We start from the raw sequence: 17,830 nt of genomic DNA, 5'->3' as shown, positions 1-17,830 counted from the left end.
CAGTTCTTTCTTTATGGATGGCCTTTCAATCAAGTAGGGTAATAAATAAGAAGCAAAGCCCAGTTGCTTCTCTAATCTTTCTTTCTTCAGTAAGGGAATAAATAATCATAGTGATGGGATACCTAGCCCCTCCCATCCACAATGTCAGCATAAAAGTATGTATTTACCATGTCATTTGTCAATCTAAGTCATTTCTTAATAGCAAGTCTAACCCGGGTATCCCAGGCATTAAGCCTGGAAGCCATAACCCTCCCCAGCACTAAACAATGATAAAACCTAGGCAAAACAAAAATCCCTGTTAAAACCCCCAGCAGAGGCTGGGGGTTTTAACAGGGATTTTTGAAGCCATCCCAGCAGATCACCCAGTTGGATAAGATTTACCAGAGACATCAAAGGCTATTCTCAGATAATTCCAGGTCCAATTAATATCAACCGAAGGTAACCTGGTTTCGCCTATTAGGAAGTTCTTGGGCTCTACTTTGACCTTCTTCTGCCTACCCGAGGCCATGCAAGATAGTGTCCAACTCTTCTTAACATTGATTCTAAGATCCCTGGCACTGAAGAAATTATTCGCCTGATCTAAAAGGAGCTGACAGGTTGAGGTCATAAGGGAACGCCAAAGCATTTGCATTATATTGTCCAAGTTTAAAACCAATATATGAGGGAATTTACAAAACAATTGGTGTAAAACCAAATTAAAAATGAAAGGTGACAAAAGATCACCTTGTCGCACTTATTAGTTGGACATAGCTTCAGGCAAACACCTCTGAACCTCATCAAGGTAACACAGGAGCAGTGAAATTTAAAAATATAATTAATAAAAGTTGCAGGCAAATGTCACCTCTGCAGTGCCTCAATAATATCGTGAAAAAACAAAAGACACTATCAAATGCTTTACATAAATCAATAGAGGCTAAATGGAGAGTCTTGAGCTCTTTCTTGCAATGTTGATCAATACTGTAAAATAATTGTATTTTCGGCAACTCCTCCATCAATTGGAAGAAAGGCTTTTTGTCTGTTATCCAACTTCATCATAGATGACAGTCTGCTTGCAAGGATCTTGTGATATGTTCCCAATATAACAGAAGACAGTTATTGGTCTGAATTCAGATGGTAATTTCGAATTGACCTTCTTTGGAATAAATATAGTATATGCATCATACAAACACTGGGGAATAAAATCGACCCATAAAAATATGTGCATAAGGTAAATTAAAAGTTTTTCTGGAGTGGAGCTTAACTGCGTCAGAGTCACTCCATCAGGACCAGGACTAGATGATAACGCTGGAAAAACAGATCTTAATTCAGCAATAGTAATAGCTTTATAAAGATTTTCCCTTATCACTGGATCTTCATCTCCATAGCCTGCTGGAATATATAATTTTCTTATTCTAAATTATCCCTACAAAAGATGTCTTTCCAAAATTTGAGAAACACTGAAGATTCAACTACTTCTTCAGACATCTTCACTGGATCCAAAATATTATGAGCACATCTTTTTCAATTTTTGTGGTAAAAACATTGAGTTTCTGCATACTCCCTTTTCCTCAGATGACCTCTACTTAAATTGAATGGATCAATTGGAGTTTTAACAATAGGTCGAGTTTGAGGAGGCGATATCCCAACAATACTAGATTTAATATAATTATTCAGTTCATCAACATTCAACCTGTAGTCTACAGCTTCAGCCAGAAAGCATTTAGCTTTTTGATGGTCATAAGTCAAACAGGAATCTCAGCTATAGAAGCCAGCATTTTATCGTGTAATAGCTCCTTGGTTATTGCAGATGGAATACTTTCCCCAAGTTTCCTCAGAACCTAATCCTTGTAATAGTGACCTATCAAACAGACCATGGATTACCCCACCCTCTGGTGGAGTAGTCCATCGTCTGTTTGATACCTCTTCAGAGTCATCCTCAAAGTGAACCATGGCCCATTGGAGGTATGCTCAGTAGGTTGGATAGAATTTCCCATAGACAAGGGTTCTCATTGGGATATCAGACTGTCTAAGATTTTGGAATAGGATACAAGCTTCCACCTACCTCTAATCACATCCAGTGCTTTAAGCTTATTCAGAGGTTATTCAAATTACCCACTTCCATAACACAAGGTGGAGGCTTGTTTCAACAGTCACTCTAGCTGAAGGGAAATTTCTGCACATCTATTCTGCAACTATCCTTTTCCAATTTAAATTTGTTTCTTTGTGTAGAGAGTCATCTGAGAAAAAATAAGACTTAGTTTACCAGCATTTAGTTTACTCAACGCATATAAAGCAGGTACTTTATATGGTTTGAATTAAAATTGGTGAGAATACCCTTTTTGTCTCCCCAGCTCTTCTGTCTCCAGCTAATCTCTTGCTCTTCTGTGCACCTATTCCAACATATCTACATCTTTACTAAAATGAGGTCTCTGAACTTGTATGAAGTACAGTACTCAAAATGCAGCCTAATCATTACTTAATAACAATAGGATTATCACTTTTCCATTCCTGCTGGAAAATTTCCAGTATATTATTAGCAGAACCATGAGCTGTCTTAAGTCCTAGAAGCCTATCTATAAACTGTTCAGAGTATTTTATATTGGACTGTATAAGTCCCCCAGGTCTTTTCATTCACAAGTAACTTCAGTTTGGTGCAATCCAAATGGTGTATCTATTTAAGAGACAACAAATGATATATAGAGTGTTCAAAAAAGAATATTTCTTAAACTTACATTTGGATTGAAATTGAGACCAATTTTTTTTGTTTCAGGTTCAAAATAAATAACAGTACACAGAAGCATTTTAGCAATAGAATCTTCAACACCAACTGCCCATTTTTTATAGATATTTGTTTCATACCTACAAGTAAAAAAGAGAAATAGAAGTGTGTAATTCACTACTGGCAACATTCCAATTCATAATTAAATAGCTAAAAAAATGTCGCAACAGTTATAAATGTGAGAGTTAATTTTAGACAACTATAAAAGGGGGATTTTAAATAACTAGAGAACAATTATAGAAATATAGAAGAGCTGTATAAATATTTTTCAATATCTGTTATTTTCTTAAAGGTTAATGAGAAAATCACTAGACTACAGAGGCCTTAAGGTAAACTGCAGCCATTATCAATCCACTGCAGGATGGAAGCCTCCTCAATAATTCATGTTGAGGGAAATGGACCATAATCTGCCACATCAGTCCATTGCAGGTTGGCAGATCGACTGTATTTAGCAGACAGAGGCTTGAACTCTGGTCTACTCAAAGAGCATATGCTACTGCACTTCCACTCTTGACCACTTAGTTATAGAGGCCTTCCATTAACATTACATACTAGTTATTCATGACCTGCAGAACTTGCTTTTGAATATCAGTATTTAAATTCACTTCAAGTTGTATTTGCACTAATATCTGAAAACACGTGACAATACAAACATAATGTCTGATCACATTTTATAAAAACAATTAAACAAAATCATAAGTAAATGCACTCATCTTTTAAAAAACTTCTCTTGATCTTTGATACTCAATGATTTTGAAAATTGTGTTTTTAATGAAAAAAGAACTTCTGTAAAAAACTTCAAAATCAATACATAAAAATTAGCACAGTCCCAACCTTGTTCAGCAAACACAGGCATGCCAAGAATAAAGGCTAACCATTTTTATGTGAAAGAATTTAGAAAAGTTGTGATATTAGTTATTTGGGATATAAGTATGCTCTCAAATATGTCAATCTCTTTTTGCCTCAATCATTTTGTTATTCAATGAAGGGAATGCCAGAAATTTATCAAACTCTAACAGGGAGCTAAGTGATTTTGTAATAAATGAGAGCAAAGTGGAGAGAAATTGTTGAAGTTAAACATAAAAAAGGCACCTGGGGGTGGACGGGATCTATTCAGTTATATTAAAGAAGGCAGCAAAGGAAGTAAGCAAACCCATAGCCATAATTATTAGAGCTTCCTTGGACTCAGGGGAGGTCCCCACGGACTGGAGGTGTGCAAATGTATTACCAAATCAAAAAGAGGGTTCAAAAGGTGACATAAGTAACTATAGACCTGTTAGTTTAACTTGTGTTCTGGGGAAAATAATGGAGTCAATGGTTAAAGAAGCATTGCAGGATCTACTAGAGTAATAGTTAAGACACAGCATGAGTTTGTTAAAGGATGGTATTGTCTGACCAATTTGATTGGATACTATGATGTGGTCACAAAGGAACTGGATACAAAAAATAATTTTGATATCATATACTTGGATTTCAGGAAAGCTTTTGATACTGTTGATACATGGAAGACTGCTGTACAAATTCGAGCAGTATGGCATTAAGGGTAAGTTGCTACATTGGATAAAGCGGTGGTTGAGTGGAAGAGACAGAGAGTGGTAATCGATGGACACTGCTCTTCGTGGACGAATGTTATTAGTGAATTTCCCCAAGGTGGGCCAATTGTTGTTTTGTGTATTCATCAATGATATTGATGAAGGTATATCACGCTTAATGTCCAAGTTTGCAGATGATACAAAGGTTGGCAAGGTTGTTAATGACAATAAAGACAGTATGCTACTCCAACTGGATCTAGATAAGTTGGGCGAATGGGCTGAGAAGTGGCAATTGAAGTTTAACATTGACTAATGCAAAGTACTGTGTCTGGGTAGCAATAATATAAGAGAAACATACCAACTGTGTGGTACTACACTCAGGGAAGTGGAAAGTTTTTTTTGAATATCAGTATTTAAACTCACTTCAAGTTGTATTTGCACTAATATCTGAAAACACGTGACAATACAAATATAATGTCTGATCACATTTTATAAAAATAATTAAACAAAATCATAAATAAATGCATTCATCTTTTAAAAAACTTCTCTTGATCTTTGATGCTCAATGTACTGCATATAGGTAGCAATAACCTAAGAGAAACATAACAACTGTGTTGTACTACACTCAGGGAAGTGGAAAGTGAAAAAACACTGGGGTAATTGTGCAGTCAGATGCGACGTTTGCTGAGCAGTGCCGACGGGCTGCCAGGGCAGTCATGGAGTTTTGTCAATGATATATAAGAATTTTGCTAGCAGAGACAGGGAGGTGATTATCCTGTTGTACATGGCAATGGTCAGGCCACACCTTGAGTAATGAGTACAGGTATGGATGCCTCATTTTAGGATGGATGTAGAATTTCTAGAACGAGTACAAAGAAGGGTGAGAAGATTGGTGAGGGGGAACAAACGGGTGCGCTTACCAAGAAAGGTTTAAGTTCTGCAAATTGCAGTGCCTGGAGAGTAGGCACATGTGAGGTGATCTGATTGAAGTGTATAAGGCTTTGATTGGGTTGAGCAAGCTGAATACTGATGGGATTCTTCCTCTTGCTCAGATTAAGAACCTGTTGGGGCATAAATTTAAGTTGAGGAAAGACAGTTGTAGAATAGATGTGTGGAAATTTTCCTTTAGCCAGCAGGTAGTTGATTGGTAGAACAGACTTCTGTCCTTTGTTGTAGAAGTTGATAGCCTAAATAAATTTAAGGCTGAGCTGGACAGCCATATAGAACGAATGGAGGTTTTTTTTTTTTTTTTTTTTTTGGCTGATGCTGCATATGCTTGCTTTCTTGCATCGTATACCTACGCTAATGCTAATATGCTGCGACAGCTCATGGGGATTCATCAATGATATACAGTAACTTTGCTAGCAGGAATAAGGAGGTGATTATCCCTTTGTATAAGGCCAAGATTAGACCACACCTTGTGTACTGTATACAGGTCTGGATGCCTCACTTTAGGAAGGATGTTGGTTTGCTGGAATGGATGTAGAGAAGGGCAACCAGACTTGTGAAGGGAACGAAAGGGTGCTCTTACCTAGAAAGACTTCAGTTCTGCAAATTGCAGCATCTTGAGACTAGGCACCTGTGGGGAGGTCTGATTGAGGTGTTTAAAGCTTTGAATGGATTGAGTATGCTAAATGTTAATAGCATTCTTCCACTTGCAGAGACTACATACATGAGGGGCATAAATTCAAGTTGAAGAAAGATGGTTGCAGAATAGATGTGAGGCCATTTGCTTTTAGCCAGCGGGTGGTTGATCGTTGGAACAGGCTTCCATTCTGTTGTTGTGGAAGTGAATGGGTTGAATAAATTCAAGGCAGAACTAGACAAATTCTTAGAGGGTATGGATGGGTGAACTGTGTCGGAGTTTTTTTTGGCTGATGCTATATATGCTTGATTTTTGTATCACATGCCATGACTACTACTACTAATTAATTAAATATCTGGTTCTATTCCACCTGTCCTTTTAGCACAACAGATTTTCCATTTTACTGACAATTAGCATTAGTAGAGGCATACTAATGCTAATTGTCAGCATTAATAGAGGTACACGATGCAAGAAAGCAAGCTTATGCAGCATCAGCCAAAAAAAACCCCTCCATTCATTCCAAATGCCTGTCCAGCTCAGCCTTAAATTTACATCAACAAAAGATGGAAGTCTGTTCCAACAATCAACTACCCGCTGGCTAAAGGCAAATTTCTGCACATCTATTCTATAACTGTCTCTCCTCAATTGAATCTGTGTCCCCTCAGGTTCTTAATCTGAGCAAGAGGAAGAATCCAATCAGCATTCAGCTTGCCCAAGCCATTCAAGACCTTATACACCTTAATCAGATCACCTCGCAGGTGCCTACTCTCCAGGTGCTGCAATTTGCAGAACTTAAGCCTTCCTTGGTAAGAGCACCCCTTTGTTCCCCTCACCAATCTTGTTGCCCTTCTTTGTTCTAGCAACTCTACATCCTTCCTAAAATGAGGCCTCCATACCTGTACACAGTACTCTAGGTGTGGTCTGACAGTTGCCCTGTATTAAGTCACCAACTATAGCTACTTCCGGTGAAACCAAAGATCTCTACTGCAAAGACTATCAATATTGGATCATGGGCTGCAGCATTCACTGGACTGCTGAGATCATCAACAATTGTTGACAGATTCAGCTTTGTACTTACCATAGGTTTATCTATCCCCTGCAAATTTATAAACATTCCATATATTTTTATTCTCTGCCAATGATCTCATCAGTTCATCTGACATATATTTAGATGAATGGCATCCATTAAGAGAAAATTGAATTATATCTCTTAGTATAAAAACCTTAGTAGCTCCAATATTTACTTCCCTGAACGTTTTCTGTTAATGTTTGCAAGAGAAAAGGACCATCAGTTGGTCCCACTGAGGGGAAAATTAAAAATCATCTGCAACCATAACATTTTTGCCTTTATCAAAGCAAAATCCCTTTTACCCTTGACAGTAGTTATATCTTTAAGTGGATTCCATATCAAAACTCTGATTGCTACCTAATGTATGAAAAGTCACTGCTGATAATCAAATCAACAACATTTCTTTCTCTTTTTGCCAGGAATTTTAACATGCTGGTGTAGGAAAGAATAATTCAATAAATCCAGAAAAGTCTTTGGTACTGTGAGAAGGACCAACCCACAAGTTCCAGTCAATATATGGAAAGTTAAAATTGTCCATTATAAAACATACTGATTTACTGACCTGCTCTATTTATCTGTATATATGCAGTTGTTTGTTATACCCATTAGAGTAACACACTCTTACTCATTTTTCTTTTCCCATTGCACATCAGACTGACTCAACATTGCACTGGCCACCCATATCAACTGATTCCCTTAATTTCAAAGTGCTTTGTAACCAAGCTCATAAACACATTAATCAGCTAGATATGAATGATTTAACTACTGATGGTCCTGCTCTGGTTACTGGAAAAACTGCACAGATATTTTGCATCTATATTCACATGTGGAGATCTTTTTAGATATGGTGATGCCAGAAGTATATCAAATTCTAAGGAACTAAACAATTTTGTGAGGAAACTGAGAGGAAAGTAGAAGAGAAATTGTTGAAGCTAAATTTAAATAAGGAAGGCACTTGGGATTGATGGGAATTATCAAATTATATTATGGGAGGTAGCAAAAGAGATAAGCAAACCTTTATTATTATTATTATTATTATTATTATTATTATTAGCCACATGGTGCAAGGAAGCCTGAGGCTTATGCTGCACTAGCAAAAAAAAAAAAAAAAAAAAAAAAAAAAAAATCCTGCATTACTCTGAGAGAGAGAGAGAGAGAGAGAGAGAGAGAGAGAGAGAGAGAGAGAGAGAGAGAGAGAGAGAGAGAGAGAGAGAGTCAGTCAGAAGCAGAAGAGAATCACCAAGAAAAGAATAATGATATCCAGCTCGGGACCCTGGGTTTGCTAAGCCCATACTCACCAGATGTGAGCCCCTTGGGTAGAGAAACTACTAATAAATAATCTTCTGATATTTCAATATCATTGATTTCTTGCCTTCCAGCTTCACTCACACAGTTTCTCCTAATCACAAAAAGTATTTTATACATAAATATCAATGCAGAGTACCTGTTCAATTTATCTGCAACACCATCTGGGTTATCAAAGCCTATCCTACAACAATTACACAAAGGTACAGTCTGATTCACTCTTCTCTTCTTTCATTCATATACATGAAAAACTTCTTGTCACCACTCTTTACTCTCTTAGCCAGTAATTTCTCATATTACTCTGCATTTGCTAGCCTAACCTTTTCTGTGGTACTATATCAGATCAATTAATATATGCTTCAGCACATTTTATCACTCAGTTAACTTTTCTGTTACATCATCTTCTGCTCTATTAAACTGGCTAGTTCATTATTCATCCATCTCAGAACCTTCCTAGTGTTGTATTTTCTTAATGGTATGTATGCATTCAAGGCTTCTGTGACTATAGCTTTAAAAGTATTCCATAATTGTAATATAGCATTAGCATTAGCATTAGTAGAGGCATTTGATGCAAGAAAGCAAGCTTATGCAGCATCAGCCAAAAAAAAAAAAAAAAAAAAAAAACCCACTTCCACTTCACCCCTCTGTTCGTTCAAAATACCTGTCCAGCTGAGCCTTAAACTTATTTAGGCTATCAACCTCCACCACAAGGGATGGAAGTCTGTTCCACCAACCAACCACCCGCTGGCTAAAGGCAAATTTCCGCACGTCTATCCTACATCTGTCTTTCCTCAATTTGAATTTATGCCCTCTCAGGTGATTTTTCTGAGCTAGAGGAAGAATCCCATCAGCATTGAGCATGCTTAAACCATTCAAGGCTTTATACACCTCTATCAGATCACCTCACTGGTGCCTAGTCTCCAGACACTGTAATTTGCAAAACTTAAGCCTTTCTTCGTAAGAGCACCCCTTTGTTCCATTCACTAATCTTGTTGCCCTTCTCTGTACTCGTTCCAGCAGCTCTACATCCTTCTTGAAATGAGGCCTCCAGACCTGTATACAGTACTCTAGGTGTGGCCTGACCATCGCCTTATACAATGGAATAATCACCTCCTTATCCCTGCTGGAAAAATTCCTGTGTATCATTGACAATACTCCATGAGCTACTCTTGCAGCCTGTCTGCACTGCTCAGAGATTACGCCCGTCTGCACTGCTCAGTGCAAATATATTTGCACTCTGTGAGCTATCGCCCGGTTGACAGAGGCAATATGGCACTATATGCTGTCATAATCCATATCATTCTTCTCTTTCTTGGTTGGTTATTCCCTTCTATTTCTCTCTCTCTCTCTCTCTCTCTCTCTCTCTCTCTCTCTCTCTCTCTCTCTCTCTCTCAGGGATAACCCAGAATTTTTTTTTTGGCTGGCAGCAAAAGCCTTAAGCTTCCTTGCACTATAGGGCTAATAATAATAATAATAATAATAAAAAGGGGCGCGATGGCCCAGTGTGTTTACGACACTGGACTACCAGCCTGATGGACCCGGGTTCAAGTACCGCCTCAGTGGAAGCAAATGTGGCTCCATCATGCTAGGAGACCGGTATAATAATAACAGTAATAAATTAATTAATAGTAATAAAAAATTAATAAATAAATAAAGATCGTGAAAGTTTCTCCAAGGGACCTACCTACCCCAAGGTAAGAGTGGCGGCTAAGGCAGATTGTGGCGCCATCTGGCATCACTCGCGAGAACTACCACTGGACATAAGCCAAAGCTAAACAGGTCCACCTCCAATATTGGATGATGTCGCAGGGAAATATTAATCATATTGCATCGATTGTGGCGCAGGATAAAGTCACTCGTGTTCAGGCCTTAGGCAGAGGGGTCGGTTTGAAAAATCAGAGACGGTCTCCCGAGGAAGACAGTGAAGCGAGTGCCGTTGTCCCTCATATGGCTACCACAAGAGAAGGGCAAGACCATCCAGCCCCACCAACTGGAAGTGTTTCCTACAGAACTGCACTAGTGACCACCCAGGAATGGAGAAAATGCCAACGCATGAGGTGGAGCATTGAAATGAATAAGTACATCATGCAAGCATACTACAAAATAACGAAGCTGGAGACTGATATGACAATTTACAGAGCGAGACTACATACCAAGTGGCTGGAATGATTCCCGGATATTCGGATCACCGAACAGCAAATAGCGGACCAGAGAAGGACCATCATCACGAAGAACCTAATAGCCCCTGCAATCTTGGAAAAAATCAAGCAGAATGTGAGTGATCAACTACAATGGATAAAGAATATGGAACCAGAGGAGGAAGAACATACCACCACCGAACCAGAGGCAGAAGAGCAAGAGGAAATACAACCCGCAGCAGCTGAAGTGGAAACAGACGAGGTCATGATATCCAGAATAGAGGATGAATGGAAGAAAGCCCTAATAGAATTCAAAGGAATGGACCCCACAAAGACTCACGTGATACCGAAGCAGAGACCAAATAGAACCTTGTGGAGAGTCACAAACCACCTGAATCGGCACATAATACCACATTATCTCAACAGCAATGGTGCAACACTGGAGGCCATCCACACAGCTGTGTATTGTGCTGCAGTAGCAGCCATGAGGATTAATGGAAGAGAAGCGAGAGATCAGCAGCAGAACCGAAAATAGAAGGAACCAGCAGCTTGGGAAAGAAGACTTCAGCAGAAGATAGAAGAATTAAGAGTCAAGATAGGCTGATTCACCCAGTACCAATGGGGCAATAGGAGTAAGAAATTAATTGGAAAAGTGAAGAGCATCCTCAAGAGGGACAGCATCCACAGAAAACATGAGATAAAAAATCAGAGAATAGGAGAGCACTTGGACACATTGAAGCAGAACCTCCTTGCACACAGCAAGAGGCTATACCGATACAAAGAGAGCACCAAGAGGAAAATAAACAACTGAATCTTTGATGAGGACCAAAGAGGTTTCTACAGGAATCTCGGAGAAGACGGGAAACAAGGGAACGGAACACCCGAGAAGAAGACGATTAAAGATTTCTGATGAAACATATGGAGCAGGGAAGTAAAACATAACAGCCGAGCCACCTGGATAGAACTAGAATGCAAGAAAACCAAGGATGTACAAGAAATGAGAGGATGGGAGATTCGGGAAGAAGTAAAACAGACGATCAAGAACTCTCACAACTGGCGAATTCCAGGAATAGATAGCGTCAACAACTACTGGTACAAGAAGTTCACTTGCACATACAAGCACCTGGCAGAGCACTTCACCTAAATGATAAGGCACCCAGAGACAATCCTGAAGTTTCTCACTCAAGGAATCACATATCCGAAGCCTAAAGATGAAGATACAAGAAACCTGGTGAAATATAGGCCAATCACCTGCCTCCCAACAAAGTACAAGATCCTGACCAGCTGCATAACCAGGAAGATAACAGACCACTTGGAAAGCCAGAGCATAATGGCTGAACAACAGATAGGATGCAAGTGGCTAAGCAAAGGATGCAAGGAGCAATTAACCATAAATGCTGCGGTTATGGGGCAAGCATACAAGAAGCACCGCAACATGTACACAGCCTACATCGATTACTGCAAGGCCTTCGACTCCGTGCCTCATAGCTGGCTAATAGAGGCATTGAAAATCTACAAAGTCAATCCAATAGTGACAAAATTCCTAGGAGAAACGATGGCAAAATGGAGTACCACCATTAAGGTCGAAAACATCGCAACCAGGCCAATCCCCATCAGGAGAGGAATCTTTCAGGAAGATGCCCTGAGCTCACTGTGGTTCTGTCTAGCACTTAACCCGCTATCTACCATGCTCAACAGTAGCAAGTACGGATAACACCTTAAAGAAGGAAGGAAGAACCTGTACATCCTCACCCACCTGATGTATAGGGATGACATCAAGCTCTACGCAGGAACCAAGAAGCACCTTCGGAAACTACTCCAGATCACTGAAGAATTCAGCAAGGATATTAGGATGGAATTTGGTCAAGACAAATAAAAGACACACAGATTGCATCAGGGAAAATTAGTCAATCGAAACTATCAGCTGCAGAGTGGTAAAGAGATCGAAGCCATGGCAGAGGGAGAGGCCTACAAATACTTGGGGATGATGCAGGCTCAGCAGTTACAGCACAAGGAAATTAAGGCCTGCCTGACTGAAAAATACCATCAGAGACTTAGAAGCCTGCTGAAAGCAAAGCTGAATGGAGGGAACACAGTTAAAACCATAAACACCTATGCAGTCCCAGTACTAACATACTCCTTCGGGGTCATAGACTGGACTAATACCGAGCTGGAGGATATCATGAGAAAGACAAGGACAATGATGACCAAGAGCCACCAACACCACCCGAGAGCTGCTGTGGAGAGACTGACAATTGCCCAGGAAGAAGGAGGAAGGGGACCTGATAGACCTCATTGAGCAACGGAAGACAGCGATAGTTAACCTAAAGGATTACTTCCAGAAACACACAGCAGCACTCCACCAGGCCATAAGGAAGATAAACAAGCGGTATACCCCATTCAAACTAAGCGAGGAGTCCCCCCCAACCAGGAGGTACAAACGAAGCTAGAAAGATGGGCAGAGAAGACACTACAATGATCTCCATCAGGGTCACATAGATAAAATTGCTTCCAATGCATGGATCACGAGCGGGACGCTCTTCCCTGAGACTGAAGGATTCATGCACCATCCAAGACTAGGTAATCAACACCAGGAACTATAGAAAATACATCGCCAAGGAGCTCGGAGTGTTAGATGACACATGTCGACGATGCCACCTGGCCTCAGAAATGATCCACCACATCACTGCGGGATGCAAGGTGATCACCCAGACTGAGTACACTCATAGACACGACCAGGTAGCCAGAATAATATATCAGAAACTAGAAAGGAAATACCAGTTGATCAAAGAAAGTGTACCGTACTACAAGTACGAACCCCAGGCAGTACCAGAGACCCCAACCCACAAGCTGTACTGGGACTGAGCTATAATAACGGATAAGACAATCGAGCACAACAGACTGGACATAACCCTTGTGGACAAGAAGGAAAAGGCTACCTATCTGATTGACATAGCGGTACCCAACACTGGCAACCTGCAGAAAACCCATGGGGAAAAAATCAGGAAGTACACGAACCTAAGACAGGAGATCAAAGAGATGTGACATATGCAACAAGTAACGACCATCCCGATCATCGTGTCAACCACAGGTATGGTGCCAAAGACCCTACATAACAGCCTAGCAGCAATAGGTCTCCCAGTGAACACCTACAAGGAGCTTCAGAAAGTCGCAATCCTGAACACCTGTAGGATTGTCAGAGACCTATTGCTGCTAGGCTGTTATGTAGGGTGGTTGATGTTATGTCTGATGTTCCTCGACCAACAGTAACATCAGACATAACATCAACCATCCTGTGTACTTGGTAGCAATACCCGTCATGAGGTGGAACCCCCAATCAGAGAGAAATAATATAAGAGCAACAATAATAATAATAATCTCCTTTTCTGAAATTAAAACCCATTCCTTTGCTTTTAACAAATGCCATCTCATCCTACTTATAACTCTGTGATGGTTCCTGTACTGGCATCCCTATAATGCCATCTGGCTCAGGGGTGATGATCAGAACTAGAATATTCTTGCCCCTCATATCTTCCCTGACATGCTGACAAATAACAATCATCTAGTTTATTTAAAAATTTTGCTCCCCATGGTAAGTTTCCCTCCTACTTGCTCCAGTCAATTAGGAGCAAAATGAAATCATCCACAATAAGATATCCACACTTGTTACCCCATATCATTTGCATGTAGAGGATCTCATCATAATCTTCACAATATTCTAGTCTGTAGATTACTCCCACTCTCATTATAATTTTGCATCCAACTAACTCACAGCATACAGACTATAATATACTGATGACTGGAGACTAGTAATCAGAATTCAAAGTTCATACTGCGAGTATGAATCGTTTATTTGCACAGTTTATCATATAAAATTTAGTAATATTTTGTAAAGGTAATTCTATAATATTTTATAAGTTAAATTCATAGAAGACAATTTGTAAGTTCAGAACTAACAGAATTATTAGAATTATCTTCTTATAATTAAAACACATTTTAATAAATTTCATAAAGCAAATTCTTACTCAGTGAGGGAATTCAACATATCAGTATACATTCTGCGTGTTAACTTCACATCTTCATTAGTTTCAGGTGGCCTAATTATTAAAAAGAATATCTAGCTGTTAATAAAAGCTACTGGTATCCATTAATATTATCAATGATATATTAATATGCAATGATTTAATTTTAACTAATTCATAAAGATCCTGCATTAACAAATTATGATTTTAATAATTTAAAGATTTCCTTAAAATATCGTCTTTTCTCATGTTGAAAATTAGATCTCATTTTCAAATGAAAGTCTACTCAATGAAAAATCCTATTGCTTTATTTCCAAGCTAAGGAAAAACTGAAATTCGCTTTTAGCTTAGAAATAAGGTAAACATTAATATATTTGAGAACAATCTTGTATTGTATTGGGTAGAAAGCAGAATTTCATCTGCCAAAAGTAAATGAGTTGAGTTGGCAGTTAGCATTCATAGTAATCACATTTTAAGCATGCCTGGGAATACTTAAACATATATACAATATATGCTAAGGCTTGCATTAGAAGTTAAGGTAGTAACTAAATTTTTTGTTATTTGTTCAATTTTTATATTTCTAACTTTAATTTCTATTTTTTACAATTTAATTTCTGTAATTTTGTAAAGTTTTTTCTTGTAATATTTTACCAATTCAATTCTTTTTGTTTTGTAAGTTTAATTCTTGTAAGTTATTTTTGTTTTGGGTATTTTGCAAAGTTCAGATTTTAAGTTTTAGTAATATTCTGATATAGAGTGATCACTTTTTGTCAGGTTAATTTCTGTAATATTTTGCTAATTTATCACTGTAATATATTTTTAAATTTATCATTGTATTATTTTGTAAATTACTTCTGTAATACTTTATAAGTTCACTTCTTACCTTAACAATGGATGCTATTAGGCCCACTTTGATGGCGCCTCCGTAGCCAGGTGGGAAGGAGCAGCAGTGCGTAGCACACGCTTCTTGATTAGACCGGGGTTCGAGCCCGTCACCACCAAATACGGAGGATGCAGAAAGGTCAGGGAATGACCACCGCATATCCCGGAGCAATATGGCCTTAGTTGCTAATGCTCCTAAAAACCAAATAACTAACTAACTAACTAAGCCCACTTTGATGCTTCACCACAGGACATCATGACTCCAATTGGAATGGCAACTTATCTAGTAACTTGATAGGTTACTAGATAAGTGATTCCCACTTTGGGCCTTCGGGGAGAATAATGAAGGGCAATGTCTTTTTCAAACCAGGCTTCAGGTTCGAAAAAGACAGTTTTATTGGCAGATTGTATTGTGAGGAAAATGAATAACAATTTTTGTAATGACAGGTGGAGCGAAATGATAGTATTTCTGCCAGGAGATAAAACTGAGTTACCAAAAGGTTGTCATTTTTTAAAGGAAGCATTATTATCCATGTGGGAACTAATCACATTAAACTGTATACAAACTGACAATTAGTTGAATAAATATTTTGTTGTAACTCATGGCATTTTTCCATGCTGGAAAAATGCCATGAGTTAGAAAAATGAGTTAAAACATGAAGTTAGAAAACATGAGTTAATACATGAGTTAGAAAAATGCACTCATGACATTTTTCCAGCCTGAAAAAATGCCATGAGTTAGGTTATAATGTATTTGGGTCTATAATTCTGCCTAAACACAGTAGAAGAGCCTATATACTGAAAGCCTTGTAGATTAACTGAAGGTTTGAGGGACACTGCAAGGCTTTCGGGGAGAAACTGTTATTAGCATAGCCTGCATTTGTAGGTAAACAGTACCTATTTTGGAGAGAAAGAATACATGTGAGCAAAGATGGTGCAAGGGTCTTTGCCAATACCATTGACGACCTTTTAAGAGTTTCAGGGACCAAAAATAACATATCAGATAAATACATATATCTAATACAGGAACTCCCTGACTTATGCAAGGGCTGCGTTCCATGGAATGCTATGCAAGTCGGAAATTTCTCCCATGCTTGTGTAGCACTCGCAACTGTGCTCGCTGAATTGATTGAATCAAAAAAGAAATGTTCGACAAACATGTAAATAGAATAATTTATTCAATTTATTCAATTTTTTATCTCATGTGCAGGAAAAATTACAAAAGTGCACAATTTAAAAAAATTCCAAAATTATAAAATTCCGAAAAAGAGAGAGACAGACATCAGTAAGTTTTACCTCTCGAGCATCGTTGCCAGAATTGACATCTTCAGCTGATAAGTACACTGCTGTGGAGATTTAGAAGGGGTCAGCCACTCAACCTTACGAAAGAACATATTAATGGATGAATGGATGGTGGCTTTTTTCTTTTCATCATAGATTTCTTTGTAGCAAGCAAGCATATCATTCATCCCTCTGTTAACTTTTAAGAATCATTTGCTATTAGGATCCATCTTCTCAAACCTTGCCATTGCCATCTCTCTCTCTCTCTGGTGATTAGCATTAGCATTAGTAGAGGCATTTGATGCAAGAAAGCAAGCTTATGCAGCATTAGCCAAAAAAAAAAAAAAAAAAAAGTAAAATAAATAAATAAAAAATAACCACTTCCACTTCACCCCTCTGTTCGTTCGAAATACCTGTCCAGCTGAGCCTTAAACTTATTCAGGCTATCAACTTCCACGACAAGGGATGGAAGTCTGTTCCACCTACCAACCACCCGCTGGCTAAAGGAAAATTTCCGCACGTCTATCCTACATCTGTCTTTCCTCAATTTGAATTTATGCCCTTTCAGGTGATTATTCTGAGCAAGAGGAAGAATCCCATCAGCATTGAGCATGCTCAAACCATTCAAGGCTTTGTACACCTCTATCAGATCACCTCTCTGGTGCCTAGTCTCCAGACACTGTAATTCGCAAAACTTAAGCCTTTCTTCGTAAGAGCACCCCATTGTTCCATTCACTAATCTTATTGCCCTTCTCTGTACTCATTCCAGCAGCTCTACATCCTTCTTGAAATGAGGCCTCCAGACGACCTGTATACAGTACTCTAGGTGTGGCCTGACCATTGCCTTATACAAGGGAATAATCACCTCCTTATCCCTGCTAGAAAAATTCCTATATATCATTGACAATACACCATGAGCTACTCTTGCAGCCCATCTGCACTGCTCAGAGAACTTCATATCTGCCTGCACAACCACCCCCAGGTCCCTTTCATTCTCTACCACTGTCAGTGTAGTACCACAGATTTGATACATTGCTCTGGGGTTGCTGTTTCCCATATGTAGTACTTTACATTTGTCAATGTTAAACTTCATTTGCCACCTCTCAGCCCATCTGCTCAACCTTTCCAGATCCTGTTGCAGCAGCATAGTGTCAGTAGTGTCCTTGACAATCCTGCCAACCTTCGTATCGTCTGCAAACTTGGACAATAAGCTTGATATACCATCATCAATATCATTTCTAAATACAGAAAACAATAA

The 17,830-nt window shown here is 38.8% G+C and overlaps 1 protein-coding gene across 1 annotated transcript in view; it reads right to left on the bottom strand.

Moving 5' to 3' along the window:
* Positions 1-1,018: 1,018 nt before the first annotated feature.
* Positions 1,019-17,830, bottom strand: part of LOC150076713 (dynein beta chain, ciliary-like) — a 42,934-nt gene continuing 26,122 nt past the window's right edge. The window contains exons 5-7 of the mRNA XM_090386623.1: positions 14,413-14,484; positions 2,708-2,838; positions 1,019-1,365 (exon numbers count right to left, since the gene is read on the bottom strand). Of these exons, the coding sequence (XP_090242749.1) occupies positions 1,019-1,365; positions 2,708-2,838; positions 14,413-14,484 (550 nt within the window). The remainder of the gene's footprint in view (positions 1,366-2,707; positions 2,839-14,412; positions 14,485-17,830) is intronic.

Source organism: Mastigoproctus giganteus, chromosome 12 (assembly GCF_048544385.1).
Source record: "Mastigoproctus giganteus isolate SK-2022 chromosome 12, ASM4854438v1, whole genome shotgun sequence".
NCBI lineage: Eukaryota > Metazoa > Arthropoda > Arachnida > Uropygi > Thelyphonidae > Mastigoproctus > Mastigoproctus giganteus.
Note: the sequence above shows the minus strand (reverse complement) of the source record. Positions and strands in the feature narration are given on the sequence as shown.